Raw genomic sequence first — 18,400 nt, 5'->3', positions numbered from 1 at the left:
AAGGACAGTTTATTCCTGACTGGGTTGTGAAATTCTTAAGCACAATTTCTGTTGGAAATTTTACATTCGTTTTCTTTTTTTATCTCCCTTTCCCTGTATTCTAAGTTATCATTAAAAGCAGTCTGACAGTTAACATCTCTAATTCAAGTCTTGCCTGTTAACTCACCATCTCTTGTTATGGTTTGTAAATTTACTACTCCTTGCACCACTACATTTTCTTTGGGTTTCTTATTTATTTTATTGTTCTCATTTTCATGTCGTTTGCCCTGTAACTGTGTTTCGGCTGAGTTCATGTTTCTAGATTTGCTTCCAGATTCTCAAGTAATCATAGTTTCCCAAAGTGCCTCTCAGATAAAGTAATACTACTTTATATTTAAAAAAAAATTTGAGCTGAAGTTTAGTAATGAGTGGGGAAGGTCAAATAGGCTTTGGTAGTATATTACTTGCAAGTAAATTTTTAAGAAGGAACACGCATCTCCTGAGGTAGAACTCCTAAGAGTTTTGCACATACTTGCCTGGATTTATTTTATTGATGTTGCCAGTAAGGCTGCTTGGCCAGTTCTTCCAGATGGAGTAACTTCGAAAAAGTAAGGCCCTGGTGGCTATGAGGGCCTCAAGATAACAGATGGCTTGTCACTTCCATGTAATACAAGAGCAAGCAGGGACAGGGAAGTTCAAATGAAACTAGAGAATGATCAAGGTAGTCAAATGAATTATTCATTAACAAAACTCTGGGAGTAATCAAACCCAGCATGTGATACTGAGCATGTGGAGATGGCTACTGGGCTATATGAAAAGAATTCCAGACTTAGGGGAAAAAAATGAAGGAAGGGAGGAAAGGTGATGCCCTGCTGAGTTTTAACTTTGCTTCAGATTAGGAGCTATGTGATCTCATGTCAATAAATGTATTAGCTTTGCAAACTTTTTGTTAAAAACATGCCTGGAAATGGCTGAATACTAAACTGATAAGTTAATTAAAATGAAAAAGTAAATTCTTGTGCTAGTTGTCAGATGACATAAAACTGTTAAACTGATTCCAAATATTTCAACAGTCTGAATGCGTGCTTGCATTAAAAACTGTTTTATATTTAAAGAATTCACCAAACAATATTCTTTCAAACACAAAACGTGTATTTCTGTGCTGTTAAAATAACTGGATGAGTCTTGAGTAATAACTATGAATCTGACAGTGAACAAATACACATTTAAAATTGAACATGTATGGCTTTTACTAAAAGATTCGTTCTTATTGTAGTAAGTGTGATTATGGCTTTGCCATGCTCTGAATAATTTTATTCTGATTAATTCTATCATTTTAGAGTACTATGAAATATGCTATGAAACCAGGAATCAACTAAGCAAGGCAAGCAAGAATTTTTTTTTTTGTAGAAGTCACTTCAGTAGATATTAGTAAAGATACTAGTAAAAGATATTAGAAGATATTAGTACAATTATTATTAAGATATATATGATTAATATCTCTTATTATCAAGATGTTAGTAAAACTATCATTAGGTAGTAGATACTACTAAAGGGTGTCTCCTGATTTTTTTTAATGTAGAAAATATGCCTTATGTAAGAGCTGACTTCAATTTTCAGGACAAATAGAAGTGAAATCTTGCAGCAATCTTGTTTCACAAATGACAAGCAAAAGGAATTGCAATCCAAAAGTCTGCTGCAGTGAAGCAATGGAGGGTTTTTGGTTAATTTCAGCAGTCTTCTGAACAGTCTCTTTGTTGTCTGTATATTACTTGCCAGGGAAATTTCTTGGCCAAATTTTATCATAAACTATATAGAGCAAAATCTTTGTGGTTCTACCAATTACAGAAGTCAGTGGGGTAGGAACAGCTGTGATATACAAGGGGCCTAAGCAGTACTTGTCCCACATGATGCAGGGCCATATTCTACACAGGCTGTGTGCCTGGAGCTTTCTGCAGTAAATCTGTTTGTGATTCTTGTGGAATTAAAACCCTATTCCCTGGAGTATTGTTGGGGATCAGATTGTCTCTGAGAGGGTAATAACATGTTTAGATAACTTGGTCCTGTAGCTAATAATATTTTTTCCATATAAAGATGAAGAAATGAAAATAAAGCCGAAGTCGATTACAGGGGTCAAATAGAAAGTCTGTGGTAAAGCAAAAAATATAATCCGTATCTTTTTGACTGCCGTTCCCCTCTCTAATCAGTGGTGCATACTGAAGCGTGTGCAAGTGCACATAGGGGGAATGAACATAGAAAGGCTTTTTGCAGAAGTATGCTGTCTCTGGTTACCGCCAGTAATCTGAAGAGATCAGCTACAGTCATTTACACAAAGTTTTGGAATTTTGTTTACTTTAAAATATACAGCAAATTTTCTAGAGTAAAACAGTTTCAACAGTAAAATATCAAATTGAATTATCTTTTTACATCTATCATTATCACTATTGTTAAGGTTTATGCATAATTATATAGTCATGTAAAAACAGCTATTGCATAAGCCAAGATAAATTTCAGTACAGTCCTGTTAACTTCACTGGTAACACATGATTTATATCAGCCATTGGTCTAGGCTGCTGTGTTTCGTCCTGAGCTGTTAAAAGAATCCCGTAGTTAAATGAGCACTTAATGTTTGTAAAATGCTAGATACCAAGAGCAGCAAAGTACAAAAGTGCCATTAGTTCTGGTTTAGGCTAATTTCCAGTTTACTGGTTAGTGCTGATGTTGAACATCAGTTCAAGTCCACCTAAAGGTAGTTTAGTCCAGTAGGCACAAAAGTTTTATCTTTTACCTAAAATAACTTTCATTTTTATTGACAGTCCTATGACTGTGCTACTGCAGTGCCTTGTAGTATAGCTCTTCTCGTGAAAGTGTTGATATCAGAATTTTTGTACTTGTTTTAGGGTTGCCAGAAACACGTGCCCTGGAGGGAAATTTAAAAAGACTCGGTGATTTTTGACTATGAAAATTAATGTCAAGACAGGTCCTTTTTATGTACTGTAAATTGCTTTAAAATAAACACACATGTTCTGAAAGGAAGAAAAAGTATTTTGTTCTCTTATCTGCCTGTGGGTGTGTTGACCTGCATATAGATGTTATTGGCAGTCCATAAAGATGGTTCATTTTTTGAAACCTAACCATCATGTGTTCCTACGGAAAGCAGGTGGTATTTTTAGAGAGCATAACACGTGTATAATATATTCCTTAAGCCACTTTATATTTTGCTTTTAAAAATCAGATCTCTAGAACTGCAAGTTTTAAGCCAGTCTTTAAGTTGGTAATGTGCACTTCATCATAATGTACAAATCATTCAGTTTTCTCAGCACCCTTGGGTGTTTCAAATTACATTTTTTGACAACCAGGTAGACTCATATTTATTCCTATTCATATTTATGTTAAATGTTAATGTTTGAGCTCTGATCTTTATGCCTGAGCTACAGGACCATCTTTGTTAGTAAAAGCTTTAGAAATACCCAGAGAATTAATTTTCTTATACAAGTTCTATTCTATTCTAGATTTTTTTCCCTCTCTAAAGCAGGCAATTTAGTGTTGCTTTTTTCATTCTGTACTCCTCCAGATAAAAATAATCTCCCACACTCTTTTCTTCCTTTTATGTGAATGATCCTAAAAATAGTTTATGCCAAAAGTATATTGGAAAATATCGTGCATAGTTAGTTCTTGAGTTTTTTGCAAGAACTTTTGTTCAGCAAATAGGCACGTGTGAACTTATCTTTCACACTTGTGAGTTGTACCATCAGATCTCAAAATAATCACTTACAGTAATTTCAAGATGTATGGGAAATTATGTGCTGGTATTAATTGCTGGCCACAAAAATGTTATATATGGAGAAGGGGGTTCACCTTGATATTCTAGAAGTCTGGTCACACTTAAGACCTGATACTTTAGGCAGACAAATGTAACTTTGAAGGCTTTTCAGTTATGTACGAAGATTAGATATCAGAAATGTCGCAAGTTCTATTTAACAGCTATTTAGTCATCAAAGTAAATTGAAGTAAACTACTCTTCTATTTTCTCCTTCAATTTGTAGTCCCACTGTAGCAATATTTTGCTATTTCCTGGAATCCAGGAAAAGAAATTTTCCAAAAGCTGACACTGATTAGTGTATTTTTATTATCAGAATGAAACAAATGGAAAAAGTAAAGAAAACATTTCTGGAAGAATAGTAAGCCACATTCCGGACAATACTTTCCACACTAAGATGTGCAATTACATCTGTATTTGCAGAGATTCACACTTTCACAAAAGGCCTCTAATGTTACTGTTGCTGCAAAGAAGAACAAGAGTGTGGTTGCTTTCTTGTGCTTTACTATGTTGTGAAATAGCAACATAGGCATGAAAAGCTTTAAGTACATGTTGCCATTTTTCACATGGTTTTGCATAGGAGTAGCTTAGCTTCTTGAAGTGACAGAACTGCTCCCATGAATAGAGTTGTTCAATGTTGTGAAACTGATAGCACTCCTTGAAGTAAAAAGCTTTGCTAAAGAATATTTCATTGATTGTTTTTGGTGTTGATTTTTAAAGAGAACATTTATATCACACAGCTTGTGTGATACTGTAATAAAATAGTTGTTTGTATTACTTCTATTTATAAGCCTCCCTTTCTTAGAATGGGGTGGTTTATTTTTTTATGTAGATCGAAAGGATGCAGAGGGCTGGGAAACAGTTCAGCGTGGAAGGCCTGTTCGATCTCGATCCACAGCTTTGGCAACAAAAACTCCTGTAGCTGCAGAATCACTAAAGTTCAAAGGTGACGGTGACAAAGAAAGTGTGGTTTCACCACCATCAGAGAATAAGCGTGGGAGTTCGCTCACTGACAGTGCTGCATCCAAAAGCACAGAGCTTGTACAGAAAGATCCTTTACATCAGTCTGAAGGTCCTCTTACTGAAAGGACTCAGGTCAGTACAATTTTGAACCATTCCCTAACCTTAAATCTTGCAACTTTTTCTTTAGAGCATTTTCTAAAGGTAGTGTTGTCTAGAGCTTTTATTCATTAACCAGATTGGAAAGGGATTTAAAAATAATGGCTATTTCAGTTACATTTATGGAAACACATTAAGATGTTGACACAAATATAAAGTTAAAAATCATGACAAGAACCATGTATTTTACAATACTTTGGACACGTTTCCCATGTTTTCCAAAAACTCAGTATTAGGCACATCTCATATATAGAAAATTTCAGGTAGAAAGATCCAACTTTCGCAAGGTTATGAGCAACTGAAAATATCTATACATGGAGTTATTTGCATCACTCACTGTAAGGTTGCCAGCTATTTTGTTAAAAACCTTTTGACTGTAAAAAAAATCCTTTTGACTGACTTGAAAAATCAGTATGTTACATTTCATTAATTTTGCAAATGCCCCTTGTTAGTTCACAGCACACGCCTCAGAAGACAGTGGGAGCATTGGCACACCGTTGCAAGAAGATTCCTTACAAACAATTTCTGAGATGCCTCCAATTCTCACAAATACTGACTGTACTTCAAAAACTCTGCAGATTAATGAAGCTTCCTCCTTGGTCACTGATAGTATAGACCGGCATCAAACAGAAAAAGCTGAAACTGAAATGGATCCCTCAGATATTTCAAATGTGAGTGCTGCCAGATTGGTAAGAAATCTTATATGATTTCTGAGTAAATAATAAATAGAAGCCTTAATTTTCTCATTCTGTGTTGCACAGTGTTTATTGTTAGCCTGCTGAAGAAATTGTAGAAAAGTCTATAAGGTACTTACTGTAGAAAAAATAACTTGTTGCACTGATGGAATAGAATAGAACCATTTAGGTTGGAAGAGACCTTTAACATCATCAAGTTCAACCGTTAACCTAGCACTGCCAAGTCCACCACTAAGCCAGTCCCTAAGCACCACATCTACACGTCTTTTAAATACCTTCAGGGATAGTGACTCAAGCACTTCCCTGAGCAGCCTGTTCCAATGCTTGACAACCCTTTCTGTGAAGAAATTTTTCCTAATATCCAGTCTAAACCTCTCCTGGCACAACTTGAGGCCATTTCCTCTTGTCCTATTGCTTGTTACTTGAGAGAAGAGACTGATACCCACCTTGCTACAACCTTCTTTCAGGTGGTGGTAGAGAGCAATAAGGTCTCCCCTCAGCCTCCTTTTCTCCAGGCTAAACAACACCAGTTCCCTCAGCCGCTCCTCCTAAGACTTGTTCTCCAGACCCTTCACCATCTTCATTGCTCTTTGGACACACTCCAGCACCTCAATGTCCTTCTTGTAGTGAGGGGCCCAAAACTGAACGCAGTATCCAAGGTGTAGCCTCACCAGTGCTGAGTAGAGGGGGACAATCACTTCCCTAGTCCTGCTGGCCACACTATTCCTGATACAAGCCAGGATGCTGTTGGCCTTCTTGGCCACCTAGGCCCACTGCTGGCTCATAATCAGCTGGCTATTGACCCAACACACCCAGGTCCTTTTCCACCAGGCAGTTTCCAGATACTTTTCATGATAGGATTTAATTACAGTACAGTTCTGGACCTTAAACTAGAAAGATATAAATGTGTTATTTGGAATAGAGAGATCTGTGCTCTCATTACTTTTTTTACATATATGTTTGCCATAATTTTTCATTTCCTTCCATTATCAATCATTTTAAGTCAGACTCTCATGAAATTCTTACTCCAGTTTTGCTAATTATTCAAACTGGAAACACATGGAATATCAACATTCTGTTAGAAACAAATGTAGACCTCTGCCTTTTAAGACTAGCTGAATGGTTCTCTTGAGTCTTCCTGTACAACTAGCTATTTGAACAAATGCCATTCTTAAGTAACAAATATTAAGTCAGTATTCTGTTTTTATGTGGCTTCCCAAAAAGAATGTCCTTTCTTGTCTGTAGAATTCTGCAGATTTCAAGGTGTGTCTGCTTTACTGTGATTCTCTGAGTGGAGAATTGCAGTAATGCCACGTAAAATCTGGGTTATGCTTTCAGGTTTGGTTTTGGTTTTTAGTTTTGGTTTTTTTGGGGAGTGTTGTGTTGGGTTTTTTTTTTTTCCCAGAAACAAGATTAAAATTCTGATTTGCAGAAGTTTTCCTGTAAATTGCTTTCCCTTTAAAATCTTTTACAAACTGGACTCCTGCTAGGTAATTTCCAAGTCAAGTATCTGTTTGTTTTTAGAGCTGATTTCTAGCATCTCATCCACTAACATTGTTTCAGATTCTCAGTTATTAACAGTTCAGGATGCTGGCAGTTTGGTGCGATCTGCATCGCTTGTGAGCATTTTACTGCTCCTGATTAGATTGCTTTGAACACCGATTTGTGTATTGTGGCATGCTGTTTGGTAGCTGGAGTGGAAATGAAACAGTTAGTACTGGACATTAGAGTAGGAGAAGACAATCAGTCAGTGTATACATGCTTACATTCTTGCCAAACTATCTTGTCATTCATGCTGAAAACAAGTATAGCCCGAGATTCCGTAGTATTAACTATGGTAAAGTTTCCAGATACAGTTCATCTGCAGATCCATTTTCATCTTTAAATAATACTTTGGAGCATGATTCCTTTTTGGGAGATAACAGCAGGACATGCCATTAATGTTTCAGAGTATGCGTTGCTTAGTCCCTAAGACTAGGTATTTAAAAGAATAATTAGAGAAGAGCTGTCTTTGTTGCTTTTAATGACAGTGTTCGTGTAATATGTTTTGGAATGATGTGAATGATAATTAATTTCATAAGTGTTTCATGTAGCTATTAAATGAGTTAATAGCTGCTAACAGTTTTAGCAGGGTTTATATTTAAGTTACCTTCACAAAAGTTAGCAGTAAGGAACTACAAGTAATTAGAAGTTGAACAAAATGTCCGATGATTGATATTAACTGTATGGAAACCACTTTTTTGTGCCTGCTTCTGATTTTGGTGTTTTTTCTGGTTTCATGTTTCCTACAGTCTATGGCAGAAGTCCTTGCTAAGAAAGAAGAGTTAGCAGATCGCCTGGAAAAGGCAAATGAAGAAGCCATTGCTAGTGCTATTGCAGAAGAAGAGCAATTAACTAGAGAGATTGAAGCAGAGGAAAACAATGACATTAATATCGAAACTGACAATGATAGTGATTTCTCTGTGAGTGTTCATTTTGTTTTAAAGTACCCAACTTCAAACTGTCTTTGATGTCAGTGGAGTATGAACAGAGAATTTGTTAGTGTTCATTTTTGCATTAATGTAACCTGTTTTACATGCAAATAAAGTAAATAGTGTCATGTAATAATTACACCATACTGTCTAAGGTATATTTAGTCTTACTAAACCCAGCACAGTGCTGCTGAGTGGTACAAAGTCCTCCGATGTTGCAGTCATTGTCCTGCTGCCTGTTTCAATGTGCGAAACTGGGAGAGCTGGGACTTGTTATTTTCATTGCTACCACACAGGAGCTACTCTAGGTGAAGCAGAAGTCTCCGTTTCTACTGTCAGAAACAGCAGGAACAGCATCTGTCTTTGAGATGGCTAGTTCAGTTTGAAAACATTGCTGAACATCGCTCAGTTGGCACTGTTTAATAGGTGTGTGTACTTGTGCATTAAGGTTTATGTTTTTACTGTCTGGATCATATTAATTTTCAGGCTAGTATGAGCAACGGAAGTATATCTTTCTGCGGTATGTCTATGGACTGGAATGATGTTCTGGCAGATTATGAAGGTAAATTTTCATATATTACTGTGCTTACATTGAAATCACAGCAAAATTTAGAAGAATGCCCATTTTACTCATGGCTAGTCAAGGTTTCAGAAGATCCCCCTAACATCTAAATATTATTCCAAGTTATGTTATTTTTTATGTTATTTCCTTAAGAAAGATGGACTTGTGAGTTCAAACTGTCTCTGTGTGTCTTTTGTACTTCGGCTCTCTTCCCCCATCTCTCTATTAGAATTTTAAAATTTGTTGTCCAGTTTTATCTTAATATTTGGATAAAAGCGTAATAAAATCATTAAGCATTGAAAATGCACAGGGATTAGAGATGTTTTAGTCTGTGTTTGCACCTTACTTAGGCTCAAAAGAACCCATTTGAGAGAGAACTTCAAGAGGAACTAAGCCTCATTAATTGCATTTCTCCCAGAAAAGTGTGTTTAAATTATCTAAGTCTTTGTTTTCTTTATTTACAGCTCGTGAATCATGGCGCCAGAGTAATTCTTGGGGAGACAGAGTGGAAGAAGAGCCTGCACGTCCACCTGGACATGGAATACACATGCATGAGAAACTGTCCTCACCGTCACGCAAAAGGTTTTAGAGTTATTACCTGTTTTGATTAGCCAGTAAAAACAAGCAACCAAACTCATGGCTGCATGAAACTGTTCATAAATTTATGTTCTTTAAGTCTGTGGGTGGAAAGTGTTATAGAAATCAGTATATTATTTTCATGACAAACTAGGCTTGCGCTACATTGTCCAGTAAATAAAGATTTGAAGACTAGGAACAGTATTTACATTTAGGGGAAATAATTGCCCTCCAGTGGCCTGTTTGTTTTCTCTTACTGAAAATGACATAGAAATGTTCGCAATGCTGTCAGTTAATGTTGTCTCACTTGCTTTTGCTCTGCTTTGTTTTTTTATTAAAAGAACAATAGCAGAATCCAAGAAGAAACATGAAGAGAAACAAATGAAGGCTCAACAGCTGAGAGAAAAGTTACGTGAAGAAAAGACACTGAAGCTTCAAAAATTAATGGAGAGGGTAAGCTTTCTGTAATACAAAGGAGCCAGTCTGCTGCCTTTCAGAAAAGTTTTTTTTTCCCACATAGTTTAGAAATGTTAGAGATTAAAACTAGCAGTGAAATGAAATTTTTCTCTGAGTCTGAGTTCACATAGTATTCACAGACGACTTGTGAATCACAGATATTAAAGAAAGCATTATTTCAAATCATGAGATTCTGTGAGAGTGTTGCTGACAAACTATACTGACTCAGATTCAGGGAAGGCATGATAAAAGTCGAAATGTGTTGCATGTATCCAACATAAATGCTAAAACTCACCAAACTGAAGCAGTTAGCGAATCAGTGTACTTTAGGTTAAACTTAATGCAGGCTCTGTGTAGGGCATCAAAATGTTTTATTCCTGTAGATAAATTTCAGGCCCTATTTTCAGTTACTGTATTAGTAATGAATTTACTCATTATATATAGGAGAAAGATGTACGTAAATGGAAAGAAGAATTATTAGATCAAAGACGCAGGATGATGGAAGAAAAATTACTCCATGCAGAATTTAAACGTGAGGTGCAGCTACAAGCAATTGTGAAAAAAGCACAAGAGGAGGAAGCTAAGGTAAGTTATTTTGTTTTAAAGGGGAACTATTTAATAGTTGTGCATGTATATGTTTTGTACTTCAGAGTGCTCATGAGTAGGTTGTGAAGGATGGTGCAAGTTAGATATGAACACGTATGAACCATGAAGCAGAGAAATGCCAATCTCTAAAATGGGCAATTTTTCTCTAATATGAATTTAAAATTAATTAGCTGTTATTAGACATCGTGGTGGGTTGGACTGGAAGAAAAGATGGGTTGAAATAAAGAGCTGATAGTCATCTTGCTGCTTTTGTTCCTCACAGAGAGTATGGCAGTATTTTTGGTGATAACTAGTCCTCCTTGAAGGAGTAGAAGATCTGATTATGCATTCTCTGCTTTCTAGCATGTAGAATGAGAAGTGGGGAGAGCACATTGCTCTTCTCCTTTGTTAAACATCCATTCTAGATCCACCATTCTGTGTCCTTAAACAATAGTTCTGTTGCTGTGTTTTGTACAGTTTAACATTGTTAAACAGTTGGAAACAAATAGAAACCTACAGTTAGGACATGGCAGTTAGTCTAAAAAAGTATTTTGTTTAGTGCTCTTCTGACTTTAATACATAATTTCATAAGCCAAGCACTAGATGAATGCTTTTTGGTTTACCTTATTCATATTACTTTGATAACCATTGTTGTGGTTTAACCCCAGCCGGCAGCTAAGCACCACCAGCTGCTTACTCACTCCCCTCCACCCTGGTGGGATGGGGGAGAGAATTGGAAGTGTAAAAGTGAGAAAATTCGTGGGTTGAGATAAAAACAATTTAATAATTGAAAAAAAAAATTGTAAGGAAAAGGCAAATAACAAAGAGAGAAATAATACCCAAGAAAGACAAGTGATGCAAATGGCAACAGTTGCTCACCACCAACCGACTGATGCCCAGCCAGTGCCTGAGCAGCAGCCCCCTCGCCAACCTCCCCTGTAGTTTTATGGCTGAGCATGACGTCATACGGTGTGGAATATCCCTTTGGTCAGTTGGGGTCAGCCGTCCCAGCTGTGTCCCCTCCCAGCTTCTTGTGCACCCCCAGCCTACTCGCCAGTGCGTTGGTGTGAGAGGCAGAAAGGCCTTGACTCTGTGTAAGCACTGCTCAGCAATAACAAAAATAGCCCTGTGTTATCAACACTGTTTTCAGCACAAATCCAAAACATAGCCCCATACTAGCTACTGTGAAGAAAATTAACTCGATCCCAGCTGAAACCAGCACAACATAAATGAAATATTTTACTTTAAAGACTGTTTTTCCCTAGTAAAGATACGTGCATCTCCATAAAACTAAAATGTTACTTTATATAATGAGCATGTATCCCAGCTGTGATTGATGCAGCTGTTCATCTGTATTATTTAAGATAAGAACAACAAAACTGATATAGCTTTTTTACTTAGTCGCTGTTTCTGTCTCTTGGATTAAAATGATTTCTATATCAGTCTAACATACCTTCAGTATTATTTCATTACACTGGTGTGACTTCTATAATCGTATTAACTAAATCACACTTGCCATAGTTCCCCAGCTAAGCAGATGTTTCAAGTATTGTGTGTGTTAAAATGGGTAAGATCTGCTGCCTCTTGAGGTTCTTGTGTTCTGGAAATAAAGGTTAATTGGGCCAGAAGGCTTTAGAGAAATAGCTGATGAGTAGTATAGCTGAAGACCGTGGTAACTGTTGCTGCCCAATTGGTTATCTAAATTCCCAGTGCTTACTTGTTTACTGAACTGTGAAATCCATTCTGTAAATGGATTCTAGTCAGTAAACAAAGCAACAAAAATATCCTACCAGGCTTTACGTGATCTGTTGTTGTCTGTCCATATATCTTCTCTGTACTAATTTCTTTTGTGGATTCAGACAGAGCATGAACTTTGGGTCCAGCAAAAGAATTTCTATTCCAATCATAGGTTTGAGTATGGTTTATAGCTGATAAATTTTTATTATTTTCCTCAATAACTTTGGTTCTAGAATTTTGATTTTATTAAATCAAAATTAAGTTAAATAAAAGTTTGATTTTTCCCATCCATATAAATTTCTGAAGCATTTGCATTTAAAAGTCTAAAGTTGGCAAGAATTTTGTTCAGCAACCTTGTAGTGAGAACAAAATATTGATTACCTTCATGAACCTAAGTAGTAGAAAAGCATATTCTTTGATATTTTTAGTATACACATTAAAGTACTTTTAAGTTAGCCTTTTCATATTATTTTATTTTTTTTTTATTCTTGTGGATTGCACTGTCCTGTGGTTGGGGAAAAAAAAGTTTGTGAAATAGGCTATACTGATAAGAAATACTAAGACAATGAGCTGCTTTGTTTTTTTCTTATTCATAGTATGTATAGTTTCACTTTTTTATTCAGTAAGTACTCATATATTTAAAGTTAGATCAAAAGACCTTTTGGATTCTACTAGCACTTATGTATTTTACTGATTTATCCAGCTGGGTCTTAGCATTCCACATTTTGTGAACAAGAGAATAGACTAATGAAGTCTCGTTGCTGAGAAGACTGGGAAGATTTTCCTGGTATTTAGCCAAAGTTTCTTCTTTTTCTGATACAGCTCAATTTATCTCTTTTATATTCCTTGGGTTATCCTGTTTAAAAACAAAACAAAACAAAAACAACCCCCCCCCCCAAAAAACGCCAAAACCCAAAACAAACAAAAAACCTAATAAAAAACCAAAGCCTTATTCTCACTTGGTAGTTTTTCAACCCATTCTGGAGAAATGTCCCACCAGTTTGCTTATCGAATGGATGATTAACAAATGGATGGAATTCACTAAGAATGAAACTTGTTTCAACTTCTCAGATCTTTTCTTACACTTTCTGATTATTTGCAGGTAAATGAAATTGCATTTATAAACACCTTAGAAGCTCAGAACAAACGTCATGATGTGCTGAATAAACTAAAAGAATATGAACAACGCTTAAATGAATTACAAGAAGAGCGTCAACGAAGACAAGAGGAAAAACAAGCACGTGATGAAGCAGTTCAGGTATAATATATGTGTAGTTGCAGGGGGACGATGAAATATATATTTGTTTTTCATTATGGCTATGCAGTCTTTGTTGCTTTCTATGTTACCTCCTTTGTTCAACTTCAGAAAAGTATGCTCTAATATGTTTCTCCTTTATAACTTTTCAGCAGTAAGAGGGAGAAATCTAAGTCTTAAAGTTGCTATAGCAGAGGTATTATAGATGCTGGGTAGATGATTCATGCCTGTCTTAAGCTTTTTGTAAAAAAATATTTGTTACTCCTTTATAAGAAAATCCTTATGTTTAGGTAACACTTAAAAGTTTGAGAGAGGAAACAGAAAAATACTCTTTATCATATGCCATACTTTTTACAGGATCAGTGAAAACCACAATGCAAATATGTTTGTGTTCCTGGAATCCTAGCGTGGGTTGTTTTTTGGTTTGTTTTTTTTTTTTGTTGGTTTATTTTAATACAGCATTCCAATACTAAGTTTTCCTGGCCTCATGTATCCACTTTTTTAGCACTGTTCTCTATGTTAGAATCTGAAACCTAAGTTTTCTTCTTATGTAAACTTCTCCTCCCTCTCTATAAATGCCTTAGATCCCCACAACTGTAGGTCACCTGTGAATCCAGCTTCTGTGCCAGAGCCTGGTACTTAGCATTAGCAGCTGATTCTGTCTCCTTGTTGAAAAATAGGGCATGTTACTGACTTCAGTGGCTTAGAAACCATTTTTGAGACAGAAGGTACTCCAAAAGTGATGGATAAAACTCTTTTTTGAGAGAATATATTAATAAAAGTTTCTGGATTTCCATGGGTTGATTGCGTTATCAGTGAAAAGTACCTTTCCAGATTCTTTATAAAAATCTGATCTCATTTATCCTGGTTTTTGTAGTTACTCATACTCTCTTATTCTAGAATGCAGCTTTGCTGGAGTCCCTTTCTGGGATTTTGGGTGGTTTTAACTCTTTCTTGTCTCTACCATTTTTTTTTATTTTTTAGTCCTTTCCTGGGTTGTGTAGGTATTAGGCTGTTCTTAGGCTGGTAGTTGAACTAGAACAAACACTGCAGACAGGCTTTCAGTACTAAATCCCAGTTATGGCCCTGTCCTCTCCGTATCCTTTCTGCCAGACCAGGGGTCAAGCTGATCCTTCTTGCTGTGCTTTTTCCATGCGCAAGTTGCTTAACAGTTGAGCAAAGCCCTATATTTTGACGTGTGCTGTAGCTTCCCCTGCTGTCCTCTATAAAACAATGTGTATTCCCCTCACAGGAAGCTTATCCTACACTGTTGTGGAGCTGGACCCACTCCCAGTATAATAACTTTTTTAGCAGTTAGTATAACTATAAACAAATAATTCCACTTCAGTGAACTGAAATGAATCATGAGAGTTCTGGCTTATAAGTATGAATTTAACTTTATGCAAAAACTCCTCAAACACTGGAAGAATACCACACTTCTAAACATAACTACTTTACATTTACTGTAACGGTGATGAACTTTTATTATACATGGAATTGCATCATTTAAAATCACAAGGATTCTAAATATGGTATAAAATTTCAGTATCTGTGGAAACTGGGCTGCTTCTGTTTGTCTACCTGAACAATGTCTTTGTCAACCTCAAGTATTTCTCAGATCCATTCAATAAAATCTGCTTGCTTCTCCCTGACCCCAAATTCTGCAGATTCCCCTTTAAACCCTTCCTTCCATTGAGCTTATTTTAACTTTTTAATTACAGGATCTACTACAGATTTTTTTTTCAGCTTTTACTTGCTTTTCCATTTAGTAGCACTGGTACCTAATTCAAAATGTGCAAGCTATCCTGGTCCATTTTCAAATGCCACCTTAAAGGTCTTTAAGGAATGTCCAGCAGAACTAGTATTTGTTTCTATGATGCACTGGGGCATTCTATAAAACAGTTTGCATTCTTGTTGATTTAATAGTACAGTTGTAGTAAAGTATGCCATATCTTGTCTTACTTATTTTATTAAGAAGGAAATCAATGTATTCGTGCAAAGCTGTTACTGCAAGTTTATGACGGTAAGACTACGGTTACTGTGAAAGCCAGTTTTGATTATCTATTACCAAGCTGTATTGCCTGTGGAGATGAAGACAGTGCAGTTAACATCATATTCACTACTATAAAATGCTGTGCACGAAACAAAAATTCACTTATTTTTATAGTTCTTCGTTTCTTGAATAAAATAGAGTACAAGGTTAACGTTTTCTGCTTTTAATACGTCTGCATTTTTGTAAAGCCGATATTTAAGAATGCAGGTCCCTCATCTAACCATGTAAAAATGTTCATCATTCCAGCAAGTTTTCGTTTGTGCTAATGAAATCTCATACTGTTTCCTGAAAGGGAGATAATTTATTTGCTAGTATAGTGATGTGCTTTTATGGTGCTGGAGTATGTGGCAAGGAGTATATTTAAAAAATGTATTTAAATATATATATTTAATTTATTCTGTCATGCAAAACAGACTAATTTTTCAGCAAGATAAGGATTTGAAGAACACATTAAAAATCCATTTCTCTCCAGACTTTCAGCTAAACTGAATAATCACATTTCCTCTTAGTAAAACTCACCAACTTAATGTCTACTCATAAATGTCTTATTTAAATGAGGTTTCAAACATGCTTTATTTTTACATTTGTTGCTGAAAGAAGTATAGCCATTCTGTCAGAAAGTTTTACAATACCACATATAGTTTCTTAATTAGTCAGAAAAAAGTAAAAATTGAGTCGTGAGAGAGGAATCATATATTCAGGGATAGCGCAAAAATAAATTGTCAAAATCAATTTTATTTTGTAACATCATTCAGATAGTTTCAGAATCATAATTTAAATATTAATATTCCATGGGAGCATATGTTATTTCTACATCACCTGTATCCTGTGGGATGTTTAAAATGTCTTCAAATACTCTCATTAATGAACTAGTTTTATAAGCTTTTGTAGTGGATAGACTTTTTCAGAGTGAGCAAAATATATGGCCAGTTAATGTGTAGCTTAGTTCATACAACTGTACTTTCAGTGTGTGTTCAAGTTTCTGAACATACTCATATTTGCCTATTATTCCTTTATCTAATAAAAACACAGTTCTTACTCCATCATGAAAGTGAGATAAAATTCTATAAACAGATGTTAAAATACAGTTTCTGTTAATTCCTTTTTGTTTTTTCCTAAAAGAAAAGTTAGAATTTACTTTTCTATGACTAGGAGCGCAAGAGAGCCCTAGAAGCAGAACGGCAAGCTCGAGTTGAGGAGCTGCTGATGAAGAGGAAAGAACAAGAAGCACGGATTGAACAGCAGAGGCAAGAGAAAGAAAAAGCACGGGAAGATGCTGCACGGGAGAGGGCCAGGTAACCTTACAATAATTTTGTTGGTTCCCTGCCCTTCACCGTTATCCTTTCCAGCAAACTGCAGCTTCTGTATAACAACAACGGTACCTTCTTAGCTCTTCAGGCTTAGTATTTTAAAAAGTAACATTAATAAATATTCTTGATGAATGGTTTGAAAGAAGAAATCGGCTGAGTAATCATAAGTTCTGTGATAGATTTTGTATTCCTTAGTTACATGCACAATATAACATGCAAGGCTGTATTTTATTATATTCATCTTAGTTTTATTGCTAACAAGACCTTTTAATAATTTTCCTTTTTCATATTTTAGCTTAGTTTTCAAAGGAAGCAAGATTAATGTCCCTATGTTCCCCATTTCCTCCACTCTCCAGTAACTTTTGGATTTACTGGCATCAATTTGAGTTCACCTTTTTGTAGACATCAGAGATTACATTTGTGAAGCACAAAGCTGGGAAATCAGGCTTCATTAATTCTACTGCCTACAAACTACTTGGTTTATGTTTTTGCCCGTAATCAAGAGTTCATAAAGGGATTTTCATATGGGCTCTTCTCTCCCTTTCTTTTGAGTCAAACATGAGGTACAGAGGGAATGAATGTTGTGTGGCATTGCAGTGTGTGAGAGAGGTTTACTTTCAAGTCTGATTCAGGAAAACTGCTTTCTGGTTATTGTTTAATTTGCCAAATTCTATTTGTATTCACCTCCTATTATTCCCTCTTTCCCTACAGTTCCACTGCCACAAGCATTCCATAAAACCTAAATTGAAGTTACATTTTTCCTATGACAAGAAGTGTTCACTAATGGTTCTTTAAAGATTTTTGTCACAGCTTGTTTTCTTCAAAGTTGTCATGAAGAGGCTTTTTTTTTCCTCCAAGTAAAATACTCAGAAATGTATTGATCATCTTCTTTCATCTTGCAAAGTCATGAGTAATTCTAGCTTGACATCATAAAGAGATTCAACTTTCAATTAGACGTTTAATGAATTGTGGCAAGGATCTATGGCCTTGCCCAGGACTTCATGGACCTTTCCTCAATATATTGAGCCAAAGTCACAATGAGATGGAGTGAGTTGGAAGGGATCCTTCAGTATCTTACTCTCATTCACAGATGCTTGAGGAAGATTAGGAATAACAGGGAGAATTTTGGTTATGCTGTTTTGGGAAGATAGACGCTGCATGTGTAAGGCTTCTACATCTTTCTGAAATTTGAGGAAACCCTCACAGTAAGCAAATGTGAGATAATTGTCCCATTGACGTCTTTGCCTTCTGAGGTCTTCTGCGGTTAGAACTTGTCTAAAGGCTCAAGGCGTGCAATTCGTTGCTCTTTTTGTTTAATCAGTTTTAAATCTGCCACTTTCCTTTGTTGCACCCCGTTTATTTCATTATGACATGTGAAGAACAGCAGTTTCCATTTGCCTTCTGTTAGTACTATGTTTCAGCAAATTTCCTCTATATTTGCTACTATAGCACTCAGTTTTCAGATGTGTTGTACTTGATATTGCAGTACCGTGCTTGCATTTGTTTTTCTTTGCCAGATGCTGATACAAGAGAGATTTTTTTTTCCTTTTTTTGTTTTTTGGGTTTTTTTGATAATTTTGGGAAAGAGTAGGAAAGAATGTATGTGTGGTGCCCTACAATCTGGTGATTCTGTTATGTCAGAATGGCCTCAGAGTCATTGCATCTCCTTAATAACAGTGCTGAGGTTTCTCTAACGTAGTAGAATTAGAGGAAGATTGTGTCCTGCGTTAGAAGTTAAGGGAGAGATGAGCTTGACAGGAAGCTGGCTGTACTGTCCCTTCC

At 36.0% G+C, this 18,400-nt stretch overlaps 1 protein-coding gene across 5 annotated transcripts in view; it reads left to right on the top strand.

The window, feature by feature from the left end:
* Window positions 1-18,400, top strand: part of SCAPER (S-phase cyclin A associated protein in the ER) — a 169,172-nt gene that overhangs the window by 39,306 nt on the left and 111,466 nt on the right. For 4 of the 5 annotated variants that reach the window (XM_072870684.1, XM_072870683.1, XM_072870686.1 and 1 more), the window contains exons 9-17: window positions 4,632-4,894; window positions 5,371-5,607; window positions 7,905-8,075; window positions 8,571-8,646; window positions 9,111-9,228; window positions 9,564-9,675; window positions 10,123-10,263; window positions 13,103-13,258; window positions 16,461-16,603. In XM_072870684.1, the coding sequence (XP_072726785.1) occupies window positions 4,632-4,894; window positions 5,371-5,607; window positions 7,905-8,075; window positions 8,571-8,646; window positions 9,111-9,228; window positions 9,564-9,675; window positions 10,123-10,263; window positions 13,103-13,258; window positions 16,461-16,603 (1,417 nt within the window). The remainder of the gene's footprint in view (window positions 1-4,631; window positions 4,895-5,370; window positions 5,608-7,904; window positions 8,076-8,570; window positions 8,647-9,110; window positions 9,229-9,563; window positions 9,676-10,122; window positions 10,264-13,102; window positions 13,259-16,460; window positions 16,604-18,400) is intronic. The other variant, XM_072870685.1, reaches the window with a different exon arrangement.

Source organism: Ciconia boyciana, chromosome 8 (genome assembly GCF_034638445.1).
Source record: "Ciconia boyciana chromosome 8, ASM3463844v1, whole genome shotgun sequence".
NCBI classification, from domain to species: Eukaryota; Metazoa; Chordata; class Aves; order Ciconiiformes; family Ciconiidae; genus Ciconia; species Ciconia boyciana.
This window is presented reverse-complemented; position numbering and strand designations above follow the sequence as displayed.